At 36.0% G+C, this 17,586-nt stretch overlaps 1 protein-coding gene across 2 annotated transcripts in view; it reads left to right on the top strand.

Annotated features, from left to right (window-relative positions):
* Nucleotides 1-311: 311 nt before the first annotated feature.
* Nucleotides 312-17,586, top strand: part of gria3b (glutamate receptor, ionotropic, AMPA 3b) — a 143,878-nt gene continuing 126,603 nt past the window's right edge. For both annotated transcript variants that reach the window (XM_067390329.1, XM_067389468.1), the window contains exons 1-2: nt 312-390; nt 843-1,001. In XM_067390329.1, the coding sequence (XP_067246430.1) occupies nt 312-390; nt 843-1,001 (238 nt within the window). The remainder of the gene's footprint in view (nt 391-842; nt 1,002-17,586) is intronic.

Raw genomic sequence — 17,586 nt, 5'->3', positions numbered from 1 at the left:
CTTCTTCTTCAACGTCAGATCAAGTTTGATCAATATCGCCCTGCTGGTCCAATTGGAGGAGTCGCTCGCACTCACTCTGAATGTGATGCTCTCAGTCGCCTCGACCATCTTCAGCACCAGTCCCTCTCCATCTCCCCCCTTCTCTCTCTCTTTCCCTCTCTCTCTCTTTCTCTCTCTCTCTCTCTCCTCACATGCAGAAGAATTGTTCTCCATGAGTCGCTCCGCTTCACTCACGGCTGGATTTTTGCGTTTATGATTCTCCTCAAACAGTTCGTTTTATGAGGCTTGATTTTTTTGCGGCAGGAGAGAAAATGGCTCAAAGCGCGCTGCTTTTTTTATTATGGCTATTCGGCACATCTCTCGCTGGCTTCCCCAATCAGATAAATATCGGTGAGTCCGTCCGGATATGCTTGCCTTCTTTTATCGCTAGGCTTTGTATGTCGATGTCTGGTTTCGATGTATAGGCTATATATGTATGCATGTTAAACGAAGACGTTAGTATCGCCCACTGTATTAAGTGCACTAATGCAATCTAAGGAATCATCGCAAATTATACCAAACAGAATTGACATAAATAATAAAACGATTATGATTATATTTATGCGAAATGTTTAGGTTTCCATTCATCTGCATGCATGTCTGCTATCAATCGCTTTTCATAAACTTAAGAGAAAGTTCCTTCCTACGAATGGAAGCGAATCAAATTGAGTCCATGAATGTGTCCAAATGGATTTGACACTATCTAGTGGTGATTTAAGCCAGCTGTTTAATATTTATGCAGTCTTTATATGCATGAAATCTGCGCATCATCTTTGATTCATTGCTGTTTGGTCTTCATAAAGGTGGGCTCTTCATGCGTTCCACCGTGCAAGAACACAGCGCTTTCAGATTCGCTGTGCAGCTCTACAACACCAATCAGAACATGACTGAGAAACCCTTCCATCTCAATTACAACGTAGATAACCTGGAGTCCTCCAACAGTTTCTCTGTCACTCATGCATGTGAGTACTATGAGCTTTTTTTGCCTCAACGCTGCTTCATATCACTGACTGAACGAGACACGGTGGAATTTCAGTGAACTGTGTTAATTATCATCCTTGTCCATCGGTAATAAACCAGTCACTACTTTGATAGATTCCAGCTCAATGCAGCATTAAAACTAGTGGAGAAACACTATGTTTAATAGGGTATTCTGCAGTGAAGTGTTTCTATTACCCCATATATTATCTCATAATCTTTACTGTAATGATCCAGTTAACATCATGCCTCACTGTGGAGTTCAGATAAAATATATTGGTACTGACTGAATAGCTTAATAATATGAATATTTATATTAACAACATGCAGTAGCACAAAGTGGGGCATACAGTGACACAAACAATATAAGAGCACAAACAAATTCAAGAACAGAACAGACAGGGTTGAATTCAGAAGCTAGAGTTTAGTATAACACAAAGAGATGTGTTTTTGGAGTTCGGATAGGGTGGAGAGGTCACTGAGGGACTGTGGGAGAGAATTTCATAGCTTCAGGTTGATATTACATTTCTTCTCTAAGCAACAGAATGTAAAAGAAGGTTTTCTCTGAGAAACTTCTGATATTTAACACAATTATTGCTTATGAAAATGTTTTTTTTTTTTTTTTTTTTTTTTCATTCAGTTCACTGTGGTTGGCTTCACCGTTACGCTTGCTTTGTACATGACAAGTCGTTTTGTATTTCTGCTTTGATGTTTTTTGTGATTGAATCCCTTTATAATTATAACAGTTCTTTTGTGGCATCCATGCTTGTCCAGTCTGATTTGCAAGTGAAAGTGTTGCAATAAGAGGATGAGCATTCAGTGATAGAAGTGCTTTGTGGGCACAGTCTGTCGGTATTTCTGAGTCAAAATCACTTTGAATTCAAAAGCAAGTTCCCTTGGCAACACAGAATAACCCCAGCAATGTAGAGGTACCGATAGGTGTAAGATAGATAGCATAAATGATTATGCAACTCAAGATTTTCATGGAATTATTGGAAAGAAATAAACAACATATTTTGTTATTTGAGACTGCAATATTTCCTACCAGACCTTGGACAATCACTATTCATCTTTTTCATCTTTTTTTTTTTTTCTTTTTTGCTTATATTGTAGTCAACCAATATTAATATCTAGTGAGGAGGGTGAATATATATATATATATATATATATATATATATATATATATATATATATATATATATATATATATATATATATATATATATTATTGTGTGTTGTGGTCAATAATGTGTGACGGGTCATTTTTTTGTCCAAAGGCCTTAATAATAATAAAAAACAAAGATATGATATCCAAAGTTAGTATGATATCCAACTAGATCTCTTTTATTGAATAATTTATTGGTTTAAATTATATTGTGCTACATATGAATGTATTTTAAAGATTCAAAAGTTATTCAGTTTAACCCTCCAAAGGCCAAAACAGCCATTTCATTTGTGATTAAAATATTTTAAAATGTAATAAATGTAAATATTTTTTTTTTATTCTGGCATGATTTTATAACATCATATATCAGCACAGTGCAAAATGGTTTTAAAATTATGTGTAGAAGTCATTGTTTTGTTATGAGAAAAAAATGTCATTCGGAGTAGCCGATATAAAGGGACTATTTTTGAATCAAGTCATGTGGACAATATCATGTGACAGGATGTGACTTCATTCAGACACCTGAATGGTCGTGAAGCAAAGTAACTAACAAATTCATGTTTTCTCTTGCTTATACGCATGTCCCGAAACATCAGGTCATTCGGTACAACTGCTATAGAAATTTGAATATTTGTAATATTTTAAAAACTTGTACTAAATACAAAATGTTTAATTGTCATTTTACTAGCTAGCTAGCAAGCTAACGAGCAAGCTAGCTAGATATCAGCCTGTTAGCATTGTTTGAAAATATCGTCATTTGGTATAACCAAAAGTGTCATTAGGTAAAATCGGTTAAAGGGTTAGTTCACCCAAAAATGAAAATTCTGTCATTTATTACTCACCCTCATTCCGTTTCACACTCGTAAGATCTTTTTTAATCTTCGGAACACAAATTAAGATATTTTAGTTGAAATCCGATGGCTCCGTGAGGCCTTCATAGGGAGCAATGACATTCCCTCAAGATCCATAAAGGTACTAAAAACATATTTAAATCAGTTCATGTGAGTACTGTGGTTCAATATTAATATTATAAAGCGACGAGAATATTTTTGGTGCGCCAAAAAAAACAAAATAACAACTTATTTAGTGATGGCCGATTTCAAAACACTGCTTCATGAAGCGTCGGAGCATAAATTAATCGTGTATCGAATCTGCTCTTCGGAGCGCCAAAGTCATGTGATTTCAGTCATTGGCAGTTTGACACACAACCTGAATCTTGATTTCATTTTTGGGTGAACTTTTCCATTAAGGGGCGATATTTAGATATATTTACACAGACTGTTTAATGAAGCTCTGAGATTCCATGAATGCATTTACAGTTTAATTACAACTGCAAAAATAATGTTATGAGATTATAATTTTCAAATATAAAATATACTGAATATAGAAATATGAACTGTTGGAAAATATGATACTTTAAAAAATATATACTTTAAATATGAACGTAAAACCACCAGTAAGTGGCAGCAAGTCACAGTCTTAATGAGTGAGTCATTGATTTATTCATTCAATTGATTCGCTCAAAACTGCTGATTCATTCAGGAATTAATGGAAAGGCGACACCTCTCTGTTTAGAACTTTTTGTTTTGTGAGCAGAATAGATCAAAAAACAGTTGATATTGACAATATTGTGTACAAATGTACATCACTTAATATTATTTATATTGGCTATTATTAATATATATATTAATTATATACCATTTGATAAAGTTTAAAATAAATGGAGGATAAATGGCCATTTTTAAGTGAAATGGCCATTTCCGTTAGCTAGACATTTCCATTGCCCAATACATTTTGAAATAGCCATATATTGGCAGATTTATCAGCCTGTTCAAAATATACACAAACCGTTTTTCTTTCTTTTTTTTTTTTTTATCAGGCAAGGTCAGGTTGACCAAAAGCACACTCCATAGTATATGAGCTTTAAAGGAATAGTTCACCCAAAAATGTGGTAAGAAGAAAGTAAAAATCATTTACTCAAGTTGTTCCAAATCTGTATGAATTCCTCTCTTCTGCTGAACACAAAAGAAGATATTTTGAAAAATATGGGTAACAAAATAGTTGATGGACCCCATTGACTTCCATAGTATTTTTTTCCATACTATGGAAGGCAATGGGATTCATCAACTTTTAGGTTTCTGACATTCTTCAAAATCTCGTCTTTTGTGTTCATACAGGTTTGGAACAATTTGAGGGTGAGTAAATGATGACAGAATTTTCATTTTTGGTGAACTATCCCTTTAAGTATGTAAGATGTACCCTATCTGCCGTCCGACAATTGACCGTGATATCCAGCAATTCCTTATACTGTGAATATGTAACATTTTTACTTATCTGAGCAGAACACATATAAGGAATATCCCCACCAGTTGCTTTACTCATGCGTTCACTTCAGTGCTGATCTGTGATGTGGTAACCTCAGCAGCCATGTGGATCTCTAAACCTCTCCTCAACCTCTGCAGTGTCGTCTCATTAACAAACAGACCTCATATTGCTCCACTGCACTGACTGCCATTGGGGGAAAAAAAATCTACACATAGACAGCCAATCAAACTGGAAGTGTCAAGGTGGGGGTGGGTTTGTGGTAAAAGAGGTGCGAATCTCTGTGTTAAGGTATGTTGAACGGCAATCACGTACTAATTAGGTGTCTGCACTGATAAGAGCACAGGCGTTAAGAAAATGAGTGAATAAATAATAGATTACATTGTTCTAGCAACAGTACATGTCACTGCATTGAAGACGCACAGGGCTGGGGGAGAAGAAAGCTGGATTTTAGCAATCATAATAAATCGAGGGGCACAGTAGTCCGAAGAGAGTCCCTTACAAAGCATCCAGAAAATGATTCAGGACTGTCTATATATAACATGCAAATGACAATGTCATTTTTAAACACGTAAAGCTATAAGCTATTAGCTGCCATCTTGATTTTACAAAAAAAAAAAAAAAAAAAAAAAAACATTGACAAGAGAAACAATAGGCTGGGATTTCAGTGGGATTTAAGTGGAATTTAGCAATAAACTTGAAAAATAACAAAAAATTTAGATGTTACTTTTTAGGCTGGCATTTTTTAAGTGTTTGACTTTGAATATCAATTGATGCACAGCATCTTATGTTTTTTTCACAAACTTAAAAATCACTATATCATGAAAAGTTCATACGGAAAGCTAACCTATTGGATAATCATTGACTTTGTTTTGTTTAACGATTATTAGCCTCATACAAAAGCACATGCCCTGTAGCTACTGTACTGTAAGTGTTAGTAATTGTGTTTTTGTAAATGTCAGCACTCTTAATTATAGTTATCCATGATGACATTTTATATGGAAAAACATGTAATGCATGAATTTGTTTTTTTTTAAGGGGTCATGAACTGCATTATTTTATTGTTTTATAATGTTTCCTAGGGTGCACTTATAATGTTAGTATGATTTCTACACCAAAAATCGTCATAATTTAGAAATAATAGGCATTATTCCTACCCTAATTTTAGCCCTCTTATTTGAACGCTCTGTTTTAAGGGGCATGTCTGCTGTGAGACTTCAATGTAAATGTCCACTGCTGTGATTGGCTAACATCTTTGCCTATAAGTATTACTCTCTTGAAAAGTTTTCGCACATTTTTACTATTACAGGTCTCAAGTTAACTGATTGTGAAAAGTGTTGTTTATAGCATTACAAGATCTATGGCATTATATTTAGATCGTGTCATGAAAGGTTGCAGTGATGAACACTGTAGCCGATCACAGACATGTTGTTGAGTGTATGAATGCAGTGATCTCGTCATTGCAACTCAGTTTTCACACTAACGAATGCTTTCATCATAACAGTGCAAACACAATGTAAGAGATTCGTTGAATAAAATGGGAGTTTTGCCATGAGTCCAGGGGCCCATTTCAATAAGGAGGTTCAATCAACTCTGAGTTGAAACTTGAACTCTGAGTTGACTTACCCTGAAATGGGAAACTCTGAGTTTTCGGTTTCAGAACAGCTGAATTGAGTTAGTTCAATCAACTCTGAGTAGGTTGACTCGGAGTTAAGTGCACCACGACTATGAAAAGCCATCATCAATGGAGCTCCGATATTACGATTCACCATGGCAACAGCACGTGACAAAATGACGTCCGCATACTTCTGAGTCAATGCAAGTTTAATTCTTATCACTGTTATAATATCAAAGGTGAAAACTGGCAGAACGGTAAGTTATTGAACTAATTCATTTTCATTTTATATTTTATACTGGCAGATCATGCATACTATTTGCACCTCCATTATTGTAAATTAACAGGATGCAATAATATCGGAGGATAAATTATTCTTATTTTATTAAACACTCGTTAGGCAATTTACTCCAACTTTTAGAACATTTTTTTTTTTTTTCATTTTTATTGAAAATAAATGCCTTTTTGATGTGATAAGGAAGAAGAGCGAACTCGGAATAAGGCACCCCGTCAATCGTGTCACAAGGAAATTATCGCGCCAAACATGTTACCGCTTACACCACTGAAGCGGTAACTTACATGAATTGTTTTTAACCTTGTGTGACATTAGTGGGCGGGGCTACTGTAAATTTGCACTTAGTAGACACTCTGAATAATCTTGTTTTCCGTTTGAATTAAGATTATTTTATTATCACACTGGCAGATATTGATAATTTTACTTAATTAAAATGCACTTAATTTAGATCTCCCCACGAAACACGACTAAATATCTTATATAATTTTCTTATATAGAAAATCCATCTTGATTTAAGAATTTTTAGATATTTGTACTTGAAATAGGACAAAAAATACTCAGTAAGAAAAGCATTTTTGCAGCATGAATGAATGAATTAACTATTTAAACATCACTAGCACTTTAAAAGGGGGAAGGAGACTGAAAGAAACTCTGGGTTTATCGAAGAAAACCTGCTCCCGACCAGGTTAGGTTCACAGAGTAAGTTACCATGGTAACTGACTCTGAGTATAAGTTACCTCTCTTTCAGAAACAGGCTTGACTTAACCTGCTTTCTCGGGTTTGACATACCTCCCATTCTGAAACAGAAAACCCAGAGTTTCCCTCATTTCAGGGTTAACATACTCAGAGTTTTCACTTAACCTCCTTTCTGAAACGGGCCTCTGAATTCAGTCACTGATAAAAGTGCTGTTTGATTGACAGCTCCAGTGTGTGCTGTTTGATTGACAAAAGGGAGCATTCTTTGATTGCTTTCTATATGATTTAATAACCATTTAAATAACAGATTATTTTAATCCTACTAAGAGAAACAAAGTGAAGTTGACTGTTTAGTCACTGGTTTGATTTACTGACACATAGACAAAGAACATCTGTCTGTACATGAATCTTTAAATATCAGATCAGGCATTTGAATTAACACAGTTACTTACATATTCTTACATATCATAAAAGTCTGTTCACAAATTCTGCACCAAAATGTGATTGGTTTACCGAAGAATCCTCAGTGAAATGTACCGAATGCAAATAAATAAAGCTTTTATTGGATTAACAAGGAAGGTATCAGTTCTGAAACTTACAGTATATTTTTATAGTACGATAACCTCCTATATATCCAAAGCTCAAGGAAAAGTTGTTTTCTCAATTCATGACCCCTTTAATGTTAGAACAATTGATGTCTACACTTTATTTTGATAGTTTACTTTAGAGTGTCTACTAACTATAAGTGACTTTTCAATTGCATGTCAACTGACTCATTATTTTGCAACTACATTTCAACGATCTCTCATTAGATTATTAGTAGACTGTTAGGGGTAGGGTTAGGGTTAGTAGAATAAGGGTTAGTAGAAAAGTTCACATGTAGTTGCAAAGGAGACTGTCCAGCAACAACAACAAAAAAAAAAAACAATCCTATAGGTCATTTTTTTAAGCACCTTATTAAGACCTATATTTACGTTTTAAAGTCATGCAACCTCTAGCTGGTGTAAAATATTGACAGTGTTGTGTTACATCTGTTGTCATGAAATGACGTATGACCGTCATTACCTATCAAAATGTGTGTTCATTTAAATGCAATGGGTCTCATTCATGAAACATTCGTAAATATACGAGTAAATATGTGAGTGATTTGCGCGTAAACAGGCTTTCCCGAAAACTCTCCTCCTGATTCACAAATACTTCATAAACGTCAGAAGTGATAGTGAAATGTCTGTGTGTGTTAATGAATTCCAATCAGTCGTAAATGGGACGCGCATGCACGTTCATTCTCAATTACCATAAAACCCGCCCATTAAATCCGACTGACAACTATATATGGGCATCATTTTATGACACCAAATGAAGGATTTTGGCCATTTTATAGGAAACAAGTTCCATAGTTTGCCCAGCCCTATTGAAATCAGTTCATTATTTGATTAAAGTGCTCCATGTACAGATGCTATAGGTGCGTTCACGCGGCCTCGTAATTCCTGTAGTTACAAGATTCTAGCTTGTAAAAAGCGTTCACGTCCTCGTAGAGTTCGTAATTACAGTTTGTAAGCTGGGAGTTTTCTGAAAGCTCCCACATGTAACATGTGGCCACTATACCACCTGACCGCTGTAGATTGATTTATTAGGCGTTGATAGTGGTGCCATGGAAACGCATAATTTCCAGTCCAAGGACCAAAAGGACGTGAACAGCTCCGAATATAACGTCATTTCAAGATAGCGGTAAATACAAGGTGACGTGAACGCAGCTTATTACTGGCTCTCACAACAAAAGTAAAAAGAAAAAACGTATGTGATTACTATATATAATATTTTTTTCAAAATGCTGTAAATATGTACCTTATTAAGGTGAATTAAAATGCAGCCTTATTAATGAGTAAAACGTTCGGATGTTAAACGCACTATTTACGCGTGACTGGGAGCAGGTGTAGATTTCTTTCGTACCAACTAACATTTGGAAAATACAAACATTTTAATGAATCCGAAAATTTACGCCAGAACCACTTTATACACGATTTACACAAAAATTCGTTCTGCTCTTGTTTCATGAATGAGACCCAATGTGTGGACTTTTATGACGCAGATAAAGGGGTACAATGCATTAAAATGAAAGTGTCCTGTTGTCGATAGGGGCGCAACTTTAGTAAATGCTCCTATGCGTCATATTTCAGGGAAGTGACAAACCATCTATATGGGCGTTTTGGTTGGAGGACGTGTTGTCTATAAATACTCTAATGACTATAGTTGACATTGTTGCAAAATAAACTTATACTTAGTAGAATGTGGAAAAAAAGTGGGCCATCAAAATAAAGTGTTACCCAAATGATTTTTTACAACCACTGAGAAACTGTGCAAAGTGAAGAAATGTTTCCATTACTCCTCAAACGTGACAGCTACACTTTTTGTTTTGCATTTCAAAAGCGGCATAAAAGATCTGAAGCATGCTGAATAAAATCTTCAAATCGTTGTGGCGCTGAGTGTGTTTAGATGACACCATGTGCTAAAGTAGTCACAGTCATTTCTAAGTGTTTTCCTTTTACCCTTGTGGCATCTCTACATTATAAATTTGAGATTTGTTTAACAGTAAATCAAAAATGCAGAGAGGAAGCTTTCAGTGTGAAACACTGAAATGGCCCTTTATGGATGGGAAAATTTAAATGCTGCTTCCAAAATGTGTCATATTTAGCTGAATTAGTGCAATGGCAGCTAGATTTGTACATTTTCCAAAGAAAAACACATTGGTAGGGTGTTCTGGGTGGTTACTAGGTGGTTTCTTACATGATATATGAGCAGCAGTTATGCTTGCTTTAACTAATTATCAGTGAAAATTCATTGGCTCTTACCTTCACATGAAGAGCTGAAGCATGCAATGCATTCACCATCTTTCTTAGAACAAGAAACAATATATTCTTCTCAAAAATTGCCTTATCAAGTAGCATGCATAATAGGTTCCTAGTATAATTTCTTGGTTCACTTGTCTTTAATGTGATACTGAATTGGAAATGTGTAATAAAGACCTAAAGTGCGATATAAAGCTTTACGAATAGCAAATCAGTGTAACGTTTCTTTAAACTCCATGAAACATTTCAATATTTCATTTTCCCCCTTGCTTTTCGTGCTGGTTGCTCTATATAAAATCAGTGCATATTAATTTAATTTTGTCACATGGGAGTGGATGTCTTTTAAGGTGAATCTATTTAAGGGAAGCGATGTTCCTTCAAGGCTGAAGCAGCGTCACATGTCTCTCCCTGTAAACCTTCATTAGGAACAGCAGCCCAGCAGCCTACATTCACACAGCAGGCCTGAAACGCAAACAAACTTTCAACACAAAATGATTTGTTCTTTCCTTGTTACCTTAGCAGCATCTTTCTGCCTATTTCAGTTGATTGGATGTCGCCCCAAAGAGCTTCACTTTACTGTAAATTCAATACACTTGAACAATCAAAGGCAAAAAGCAATGTCTGGAATAAAGTCACTTTGCAATTTGTTGTTTTAAGTTTTATCAATTATTATTTTTTGTCTATCTGATATGAGTATTGCATTGAAAAGCCGTTTTGCTTCTTACAATCGTGAGCTGCTTTAATTGTTAAACTGCTTTGCTGTCAGGTTATCAATCGATAATTTAGGTAATTGTTGTTTACAAAGTGACAATGAAGCAAACCAATGTTTATGAATGACTGAGCAAAGTAATGAGACTGCTTCTCAAATTGTTCTAGTTGATTGTACTCTGAGATTACATTTTTGGCTGTACAATTGTTTTTGTTTCTAATGATGTTGGAGTTGTATAGTCTGGGGACATTTTGATGAGGTTGCCAGTTTATTTATTCTGGAAGAAATATAATTCTGGGATGGGTCATGTCTCACCACAAAACCAAAAGAAAGAAAATGATTGTGCATAATTAGAGATATACCAATGTATCGGCCAACAATCAGTTTCGCTCGATAAAAGCTATTATCGCTATCGGTAACAGCTGATGATCAGGGCCGATTATATGCTGTCAATCAAAAGGGTGAAGAAAAACATGTTCAGACTGCAACTCATACTGTATGTGAAGAAAATCTCTCTTGTCTTGAATTTAGTTAACAGTTTAAAAAACAGCGATGTTAAAGCAGACCCTATGAATCACCCATAGTTAAAGCCAGGGTTGCCAGGTCTGCGTTAAGTTGATTCAAGTGACTTTTGACGTGGCATATAGCATCTAATGTGTATTGAAACCTGAACGTCTGAAACAGATTAATAGGGAAAGAAACTGGCATTCAATGTGACTGTTAAGTCCTATCTTGTATCTTATTTTACACTTTATATTAAGTTTATTACTTTATTACTTATTAGTTTGTTACCTTATTACAGTGTAATTACACATGTAAGTACTGGGTAATAATAATTAACCTCATGTACTAACTATAGGGTTAGGGTTAGGATCAGGGTTTGGTTTAGGGTTGTAATTATGCATATTTTATAGTTGTTATTACAGTAGCTACATGGACGTATAACAAGGACACTGCAAAATAAAGTGCTACCAAATTGCTCATTTTAAAAGCTGTGGAAGAACAGAAGAATATATGTTTGAACCAGCAATGTAATGGTCAACTAGAGCTGCTTGTACACCAAAGACAGCACTGTCAAAACTGTCTGCCACACAAGCACAATGAAATGGCCATCCACTGCAAAATGTTCTGGCAGAAATGCAGGGCTCACAAAAATAATAGAATAAATAGACTCAAAATGACATTTCACCTCTACCGCCTATTGACGGAGACAGATTTCTGAGTCACTGAAGTATGTTGAGCACAACAAAGTACAGAAATTGCTAGAGCCCAAGATAAGAGCCATATTTGCCATAGGGAATCAGCTGTGATGTGTACTGTGAAGACAGTATGTGCAATATGGCAACTGCGACGGCAAAGAAAACAGCACATTTAAGCATGTTTTGTTTACATTAATTCAGTACGCAAATACATTCTGCATTCTGTCACTACTCACTGTAATGAGATAGGAATCTTCCCAGACAGCATACATTATTTCTGAGAGAGCAGAACGTCTTTATATTTGCAGAATGCAGCATATTTGGGATTTTAACATGTTGCACTTAATAGACCACATCTGTTGTGATTGCAAATATTTACATTTTGTCTTACTCAAAATCTTCTTGTGTTTTGGCCAGTCACAAGTTTGTGTTTGTTTTGCTGCGGTGAATCTAATCCTTTGTTTGTTTGCTGCCAAATCAAGTCTTAGGCAAGCCTCAGTTTTGCAGTGGAACTTTGGAAAAATTTTGAGCATTTTGCTTTGTTTTGTGCTACTCACGGTAGATGGATCTGCCAAGACGCATGAATTTTCCTCCCAGCCCGCTTATTTGTGTCTGGGAAACCTTGTAGTTTTTGTGCAGCACTTTTGGGTATCAACTGTGGTTTTCTCTGGATGTGTTTAGTAGAAATTGTTTTAAAAATGCTTTTACAGATCAGATAAAGAGAGATTTTTCCCCTCCAAAAATGATTAAATTCTCTGTGATGTTTGTGAGAATTTAAAACAAACTCTCAATGCTATTTCACTGAGATTTCAATTTGTCATTGTGTTGCAGGGCATCGTTAATAGCTGAACTACCTCAGAAAACTCTTTTAGCTTGAAATTAGACATGTACTTAAATCATGGGGTGGAAACCATTCTCTTGATTGGAATATGAATCAAGTTGTCCTACCACTGCTTATAAAATTGCCATCTTCTGATGGGATCAATACAGCCAAACTGATATCAAATTGCTGTGGCTTAATGCCTTGTTCTTCTCTGAGTAAATAAGCACAGAATACCTGAGATTGGAATTTTATGAGATGTGCAATTTCTTTTTGTCAAAAATGTTTTTGTTTATTATGTCTAAGCCATACTGTTTGTGATAAGACAGAGCTAACAGCCTCCGGTGCGTTTGACTGAGTCAAAGTCCATTCGAATTTTGTTTAGTCAATTAGCCTAGCTGAACTTGTGGTATTTTGCAGGAAAAATAAAAGAAGCATTTCTCTGTCACGTCTGCTTGGGTTTTGTTTCCTGTTTATTGGTTAATGTTCATGTCTTGTGATTCCCTGTTCCCCTCATGTGATCTGCTCATGTGGTTCCCATAGGTGTATATGACATCACAATGCTGCAACACAGCGCCACCTCAAGTCAAACGCACCTTTTGTTTCTTATGTTATGTTTTCATTTAACACTTTATTTCACAGCCTTGATACACATGTAGTAACTATAGTAATCATATATATATATATATATATATATAATATTGTGCATAATTACATGCGAGTAACATGCAATTACATCATTTCGACTTGTAAAAAGCATTTATGTCCTCATAGAACTCGTAGTTACAACTTTTAAGCTGGGAAATTCCCACCTGTAACACCTGATCGCAGCAGATTCATATTGCTGTTGTGTTGTTTTGCCTTTTTATTAACAGTTAGTAGGGTAGTTGTTAAGTGTAGGTATTAGCTAGGATTAAGGGATGTAGAATAAGGTCATGCAGAATAAGGCATTAATATGTGCTTTATAAACATAAAGTACTAATAAACAGCCAATATCCGAGTAATATGCATGCTAATATGCAACTTAAAGGGTTAGTTCACCCAAAAATGAAAATTATGTCATTTATTACGCACTCTTGTGCCGTTCCACAACCGTAAGACCTTCATTCATCTTCAGAACACAAATTAAGATCTTTTTGATAAAGTCTGAGAGGTTTCTGTCTCTCCATAGAGATCCAATGCAACTACCGTTCCAAGATCCAGAAAGGTAGGAAAAAGGCATCATTAAAGTACTCCATGTGACTCAAGTGGCTTAAACTCAGTTTCATGAAGAGACATGAGTGCTTTGTTTGCACAAAAAAACAAGACAAACCTAATTTACCACTTTACGTACAAAAATATTGACATGTATTTCATCTTCACGCGAGAGGTGGCACTGTTGCGTGAACACGCTTTGAATAATATTATTTTGTGAATAAAGTGGTAAATTATGTTTTTTTTTTTGCACAAACAAAGCAATCAAGTCGCTTCATAAAATTGAGTCACATGGAGTGTTTTATTTTTCCTACCCTGGAGTGGTAGTTGCATTGGATCTCTATGGAGAGACTGAAACCTCAGACTTCATCAAAAAGATCTTAATTTGTGTTCTGAAGATAAGATGAATGAAGGCTTTACGTATGTGGAACGGCATGAGGGTGAGTGATTAATGACAGAATTTTCAATTTTGGGTAAACTAACCCTTTAATAGTGAGAATTAGACCCTAAACTACAGTGCTACCTATATATATATATATATATATATATATATATATATATATATATATATATATATATATATATATATATATATATATATATATATATATATATATATATATATCATGCTGCATTTAAATCAGTCTAATTCAGATCGCCTTCATTCTGGTATTCAGTGCTCTCAATCAAGAGCTAATGGATAAAATATAGCCCTGTCATTTCACTCAGAAATACATCACATTATGACAATAAAGTCATATCTTACATTTCATGTTAACTTTAATATGCAGAAATAGTTTCCAGAAAAGTGTAAACACTGTGACTGTAGTGCATCCAATGACCAATGGCAGAATGAGGATGTGTTTTGGTTTAAAAAAGAATTTTGCAGTTTTGTTTAGTGATGCACAGAAAATTCACACTTCAGCTTGATTTTTTTTTTTTTTGCTAATTTAAGTTCAGAACATAAGTTTTTAAAAAGTTTATTCCTTCTTCCCTGCATTACTGTGACTCACAACATTACATGTTAAAGTGATTTTGAAGCTACTCTGTTAAATTAATTAGTGACACTAGCTAAACAATATTTGAGCATGCTAATCCTCCAGGCAGGGCTTTGAATGTTCGATACATTTTCTTGCCCAGGACTATGACAGATGTGCTACTTTGAAGTATGGTTGGGGTGAAAGAGGAGGGGACGGTGGTAGCTCCCTAATTACTTCTGTTTTCCCATTATGCCATTCAAGGCTTGAAGTCGCAGGTACATTTAGACGAGCAGTTCAAAGCCAAAGAAGCAACATGAAAAGACCGTGGGTGCAGCATTTCTTTTCTGATGGCCACAGCTGAATTAAAGCTGAGTATGTCTTCCTCCTAGCAGCATGATAGAACAGTGAGACCAATGCACATTTTTGTTCTCTTTATGAGCTTACTTTTCTTGATTTTTGTTAAAAAAAAAAAAGAATTTGCATTCCTAGGCCCTTTAATCCTGTCTCTCTGTCTCCACAAAGTTGCCCATCTTTCATTCTGTCATTAGGCTAATGGTGTGCATCTTCTCTGCCAAGATTTTACATGTGCCTAGCCCCTTTTTTATGGGACCCACCAGTTTCGTACACACCCTGCTAGCAGATGGGTTATTTGGCCACGCCGCTTTGCAGTCTGCTGTTTTACTTTTCAAAAAAAGAGCTACAACAAAGCTTGATTTTATATTATGCACATTAGCTTCTCAAAGTTTAAGGCTGTGTTCACATTTCCGTACTGAAAAATCCAGCATAATGTTGGTCCAGGCTGGTTTATGCTGGTATATTGCTAGTCTACCTGGTGGACAAGCATAGTCACGAACCAGCACTCCTGTTTCTCATGCTGGGGACCAGCAGGCAAATCATACCTAATGTTAGTGACCAACCACGCTGGACTTTCCAGCAGGGTTGGCAGGTTTGGTTCAATTAAAATTAACTTTGGTGCAATTGCTCTGTTAGTGCGGTTCATTTGAATAAGTGTGAATGCTGCCATCTGAACCTTGGTGTGCACCAAACAAGCAGACCGCTTCGAAATGAACTCTGGTACGGTTCAACTAAAATATGAATGCAACGAGGACCAATCTAAACAAACCAAAAACAGGATGTGATGTCACAAGATGCGGCCCTAAAAAGGACAGAATTCTCAAGCATACCTTGTGGTTCTTGTCATAGGTGCTACATCGTCGATTACAGTTTGGTACAGGCTTCAGGAATGCCGTCTCCTTGCAGCAGATTTTCGTTTGTGTGCAACAGAGGAATTCCTGTCACTGTTTTGACTCATTTGCACTTAAAAATAAAGGTGTGGTTTTAAGAAAACAGGGGTTTTAACAGGGTTAGTGGAGTGACAGCCATTTTCCCTTCTCACTCGAAGTATTGTGCAATAACTCCATTCCAGCTCCATTTCAGGCTTTCCATCCATTCCCCAAACTGAATGATTCTGGAACAAGGCAAAATTCACATTTTTGGAACCAGATGCTGTAGTTAGAGTATCTGGTTTTGCTGTTTATTTCAATTTTTTCTCAAGTGATATAAACGTTTTGTTAGCCAGCGTGTTTCCTGGAAATCAAACCTGCGGTGTTGCCAGTGTCATGCTCTACCAGTAGCGCTACAGGAACACACATTATTTGTGTTGTGAAAGGTGTGATTTTTAAGAATGTTTGACAAACTCTTAATCTCTCATGAGTGGCAAGATTTTTCTTCACTGTCAGTCAGCAGGACAGCACAGCTTGTACTACGATCAAACTCTCAGCTGCAAAGAGCATATGTAATGATAGGTTGAAAGATGAAAGACTCTACTTGTTCCGCCACTTTCTTTCTGTCTCTCGCTTTTACTTTAACATGAAATTGTGAAGTCATGTATGACTTTCTTTGACAGATGCCCTTGACAGTCCATGGTATGGTCTTGGCCCAGCAATGCTCTCATTAGCTAGAGCATTGGTGCACCGGAGGTGTTTTGTCAGGTCATTCTCCCCCTCGCAATCTAAAGCCAAAAAAAGCAACTTATGCCTGGGTCTCCCGTCAGAATGGTGGTGTCCAGCATTGCTGGAGTCAGGGGAGATCTGTCAAATGAGAGGGAGGATGTCTTCAGGGCAAGTGGACAGTTGCTGTCCCACCATGGATCAACTGTTCAGGCATTATGAAGGAAGAGCTACTCCAAGGACAGCGAATCAATAATCTGCTTCTCAAACATATAAACAAATACTGTTCATCTACTGGGGACAAAGTTTCTCCTCAGCATTTTTTTTTTTTTTTTTAAGAACCTACCTGGCCCATTTCTCTTGTTAAAATATGGATTTTTACATTTCCTAAAAGAAGATATGAGTCCTGATTGCCAATGTACTCACTAGAGCATTGTGGGCGGTTGTCACGGCTTTATCATGAAGTTTCTACAGTGGTCTGGGTGGTCGATAGCTGCTTTGGCCCAAGTCAAAAGAGCCGACCTTCTGGTCTTAATGATTATAGTGTATAGATATTGCAAAATAGAATCATTAGAAAAATAATCTTCTATCTACATTTTTCCAAAACTCCAAAAACAAACCTATACATTCAACTCAATGCCGTTTTGCAGCATTGCAGGAAGTAGCATAATATTTTGCACAAATGTGGTCTCGCCACCAACACAGTTTTTATATGTGCCTGGATTGAGGTATTGTTCCTTCAGTGTCTACAAGTATGCGTTAATGTACATAATAGTAAT

This window comes from Chanodichthys erythropterus, chromosome 1 (assembly GCF_024489055.1).
Source record: "Chanodichthys erythropterus isolate Z2021 chromosome 1, ASM2448905v1, whole genome shotgun sequence".
Classification (NCBI taxonomy): Eukaryota; Metazoa; Chordata; class Actinopteri; order Cypriniformes; family Xenocyprididae; genus Chanodichthys; species Chanodichthys erythropterus.
Note: the sequence above shows the minus strand (reverse complement) of the source record. Positions and strands in the feature narration are given on the sequence as shown.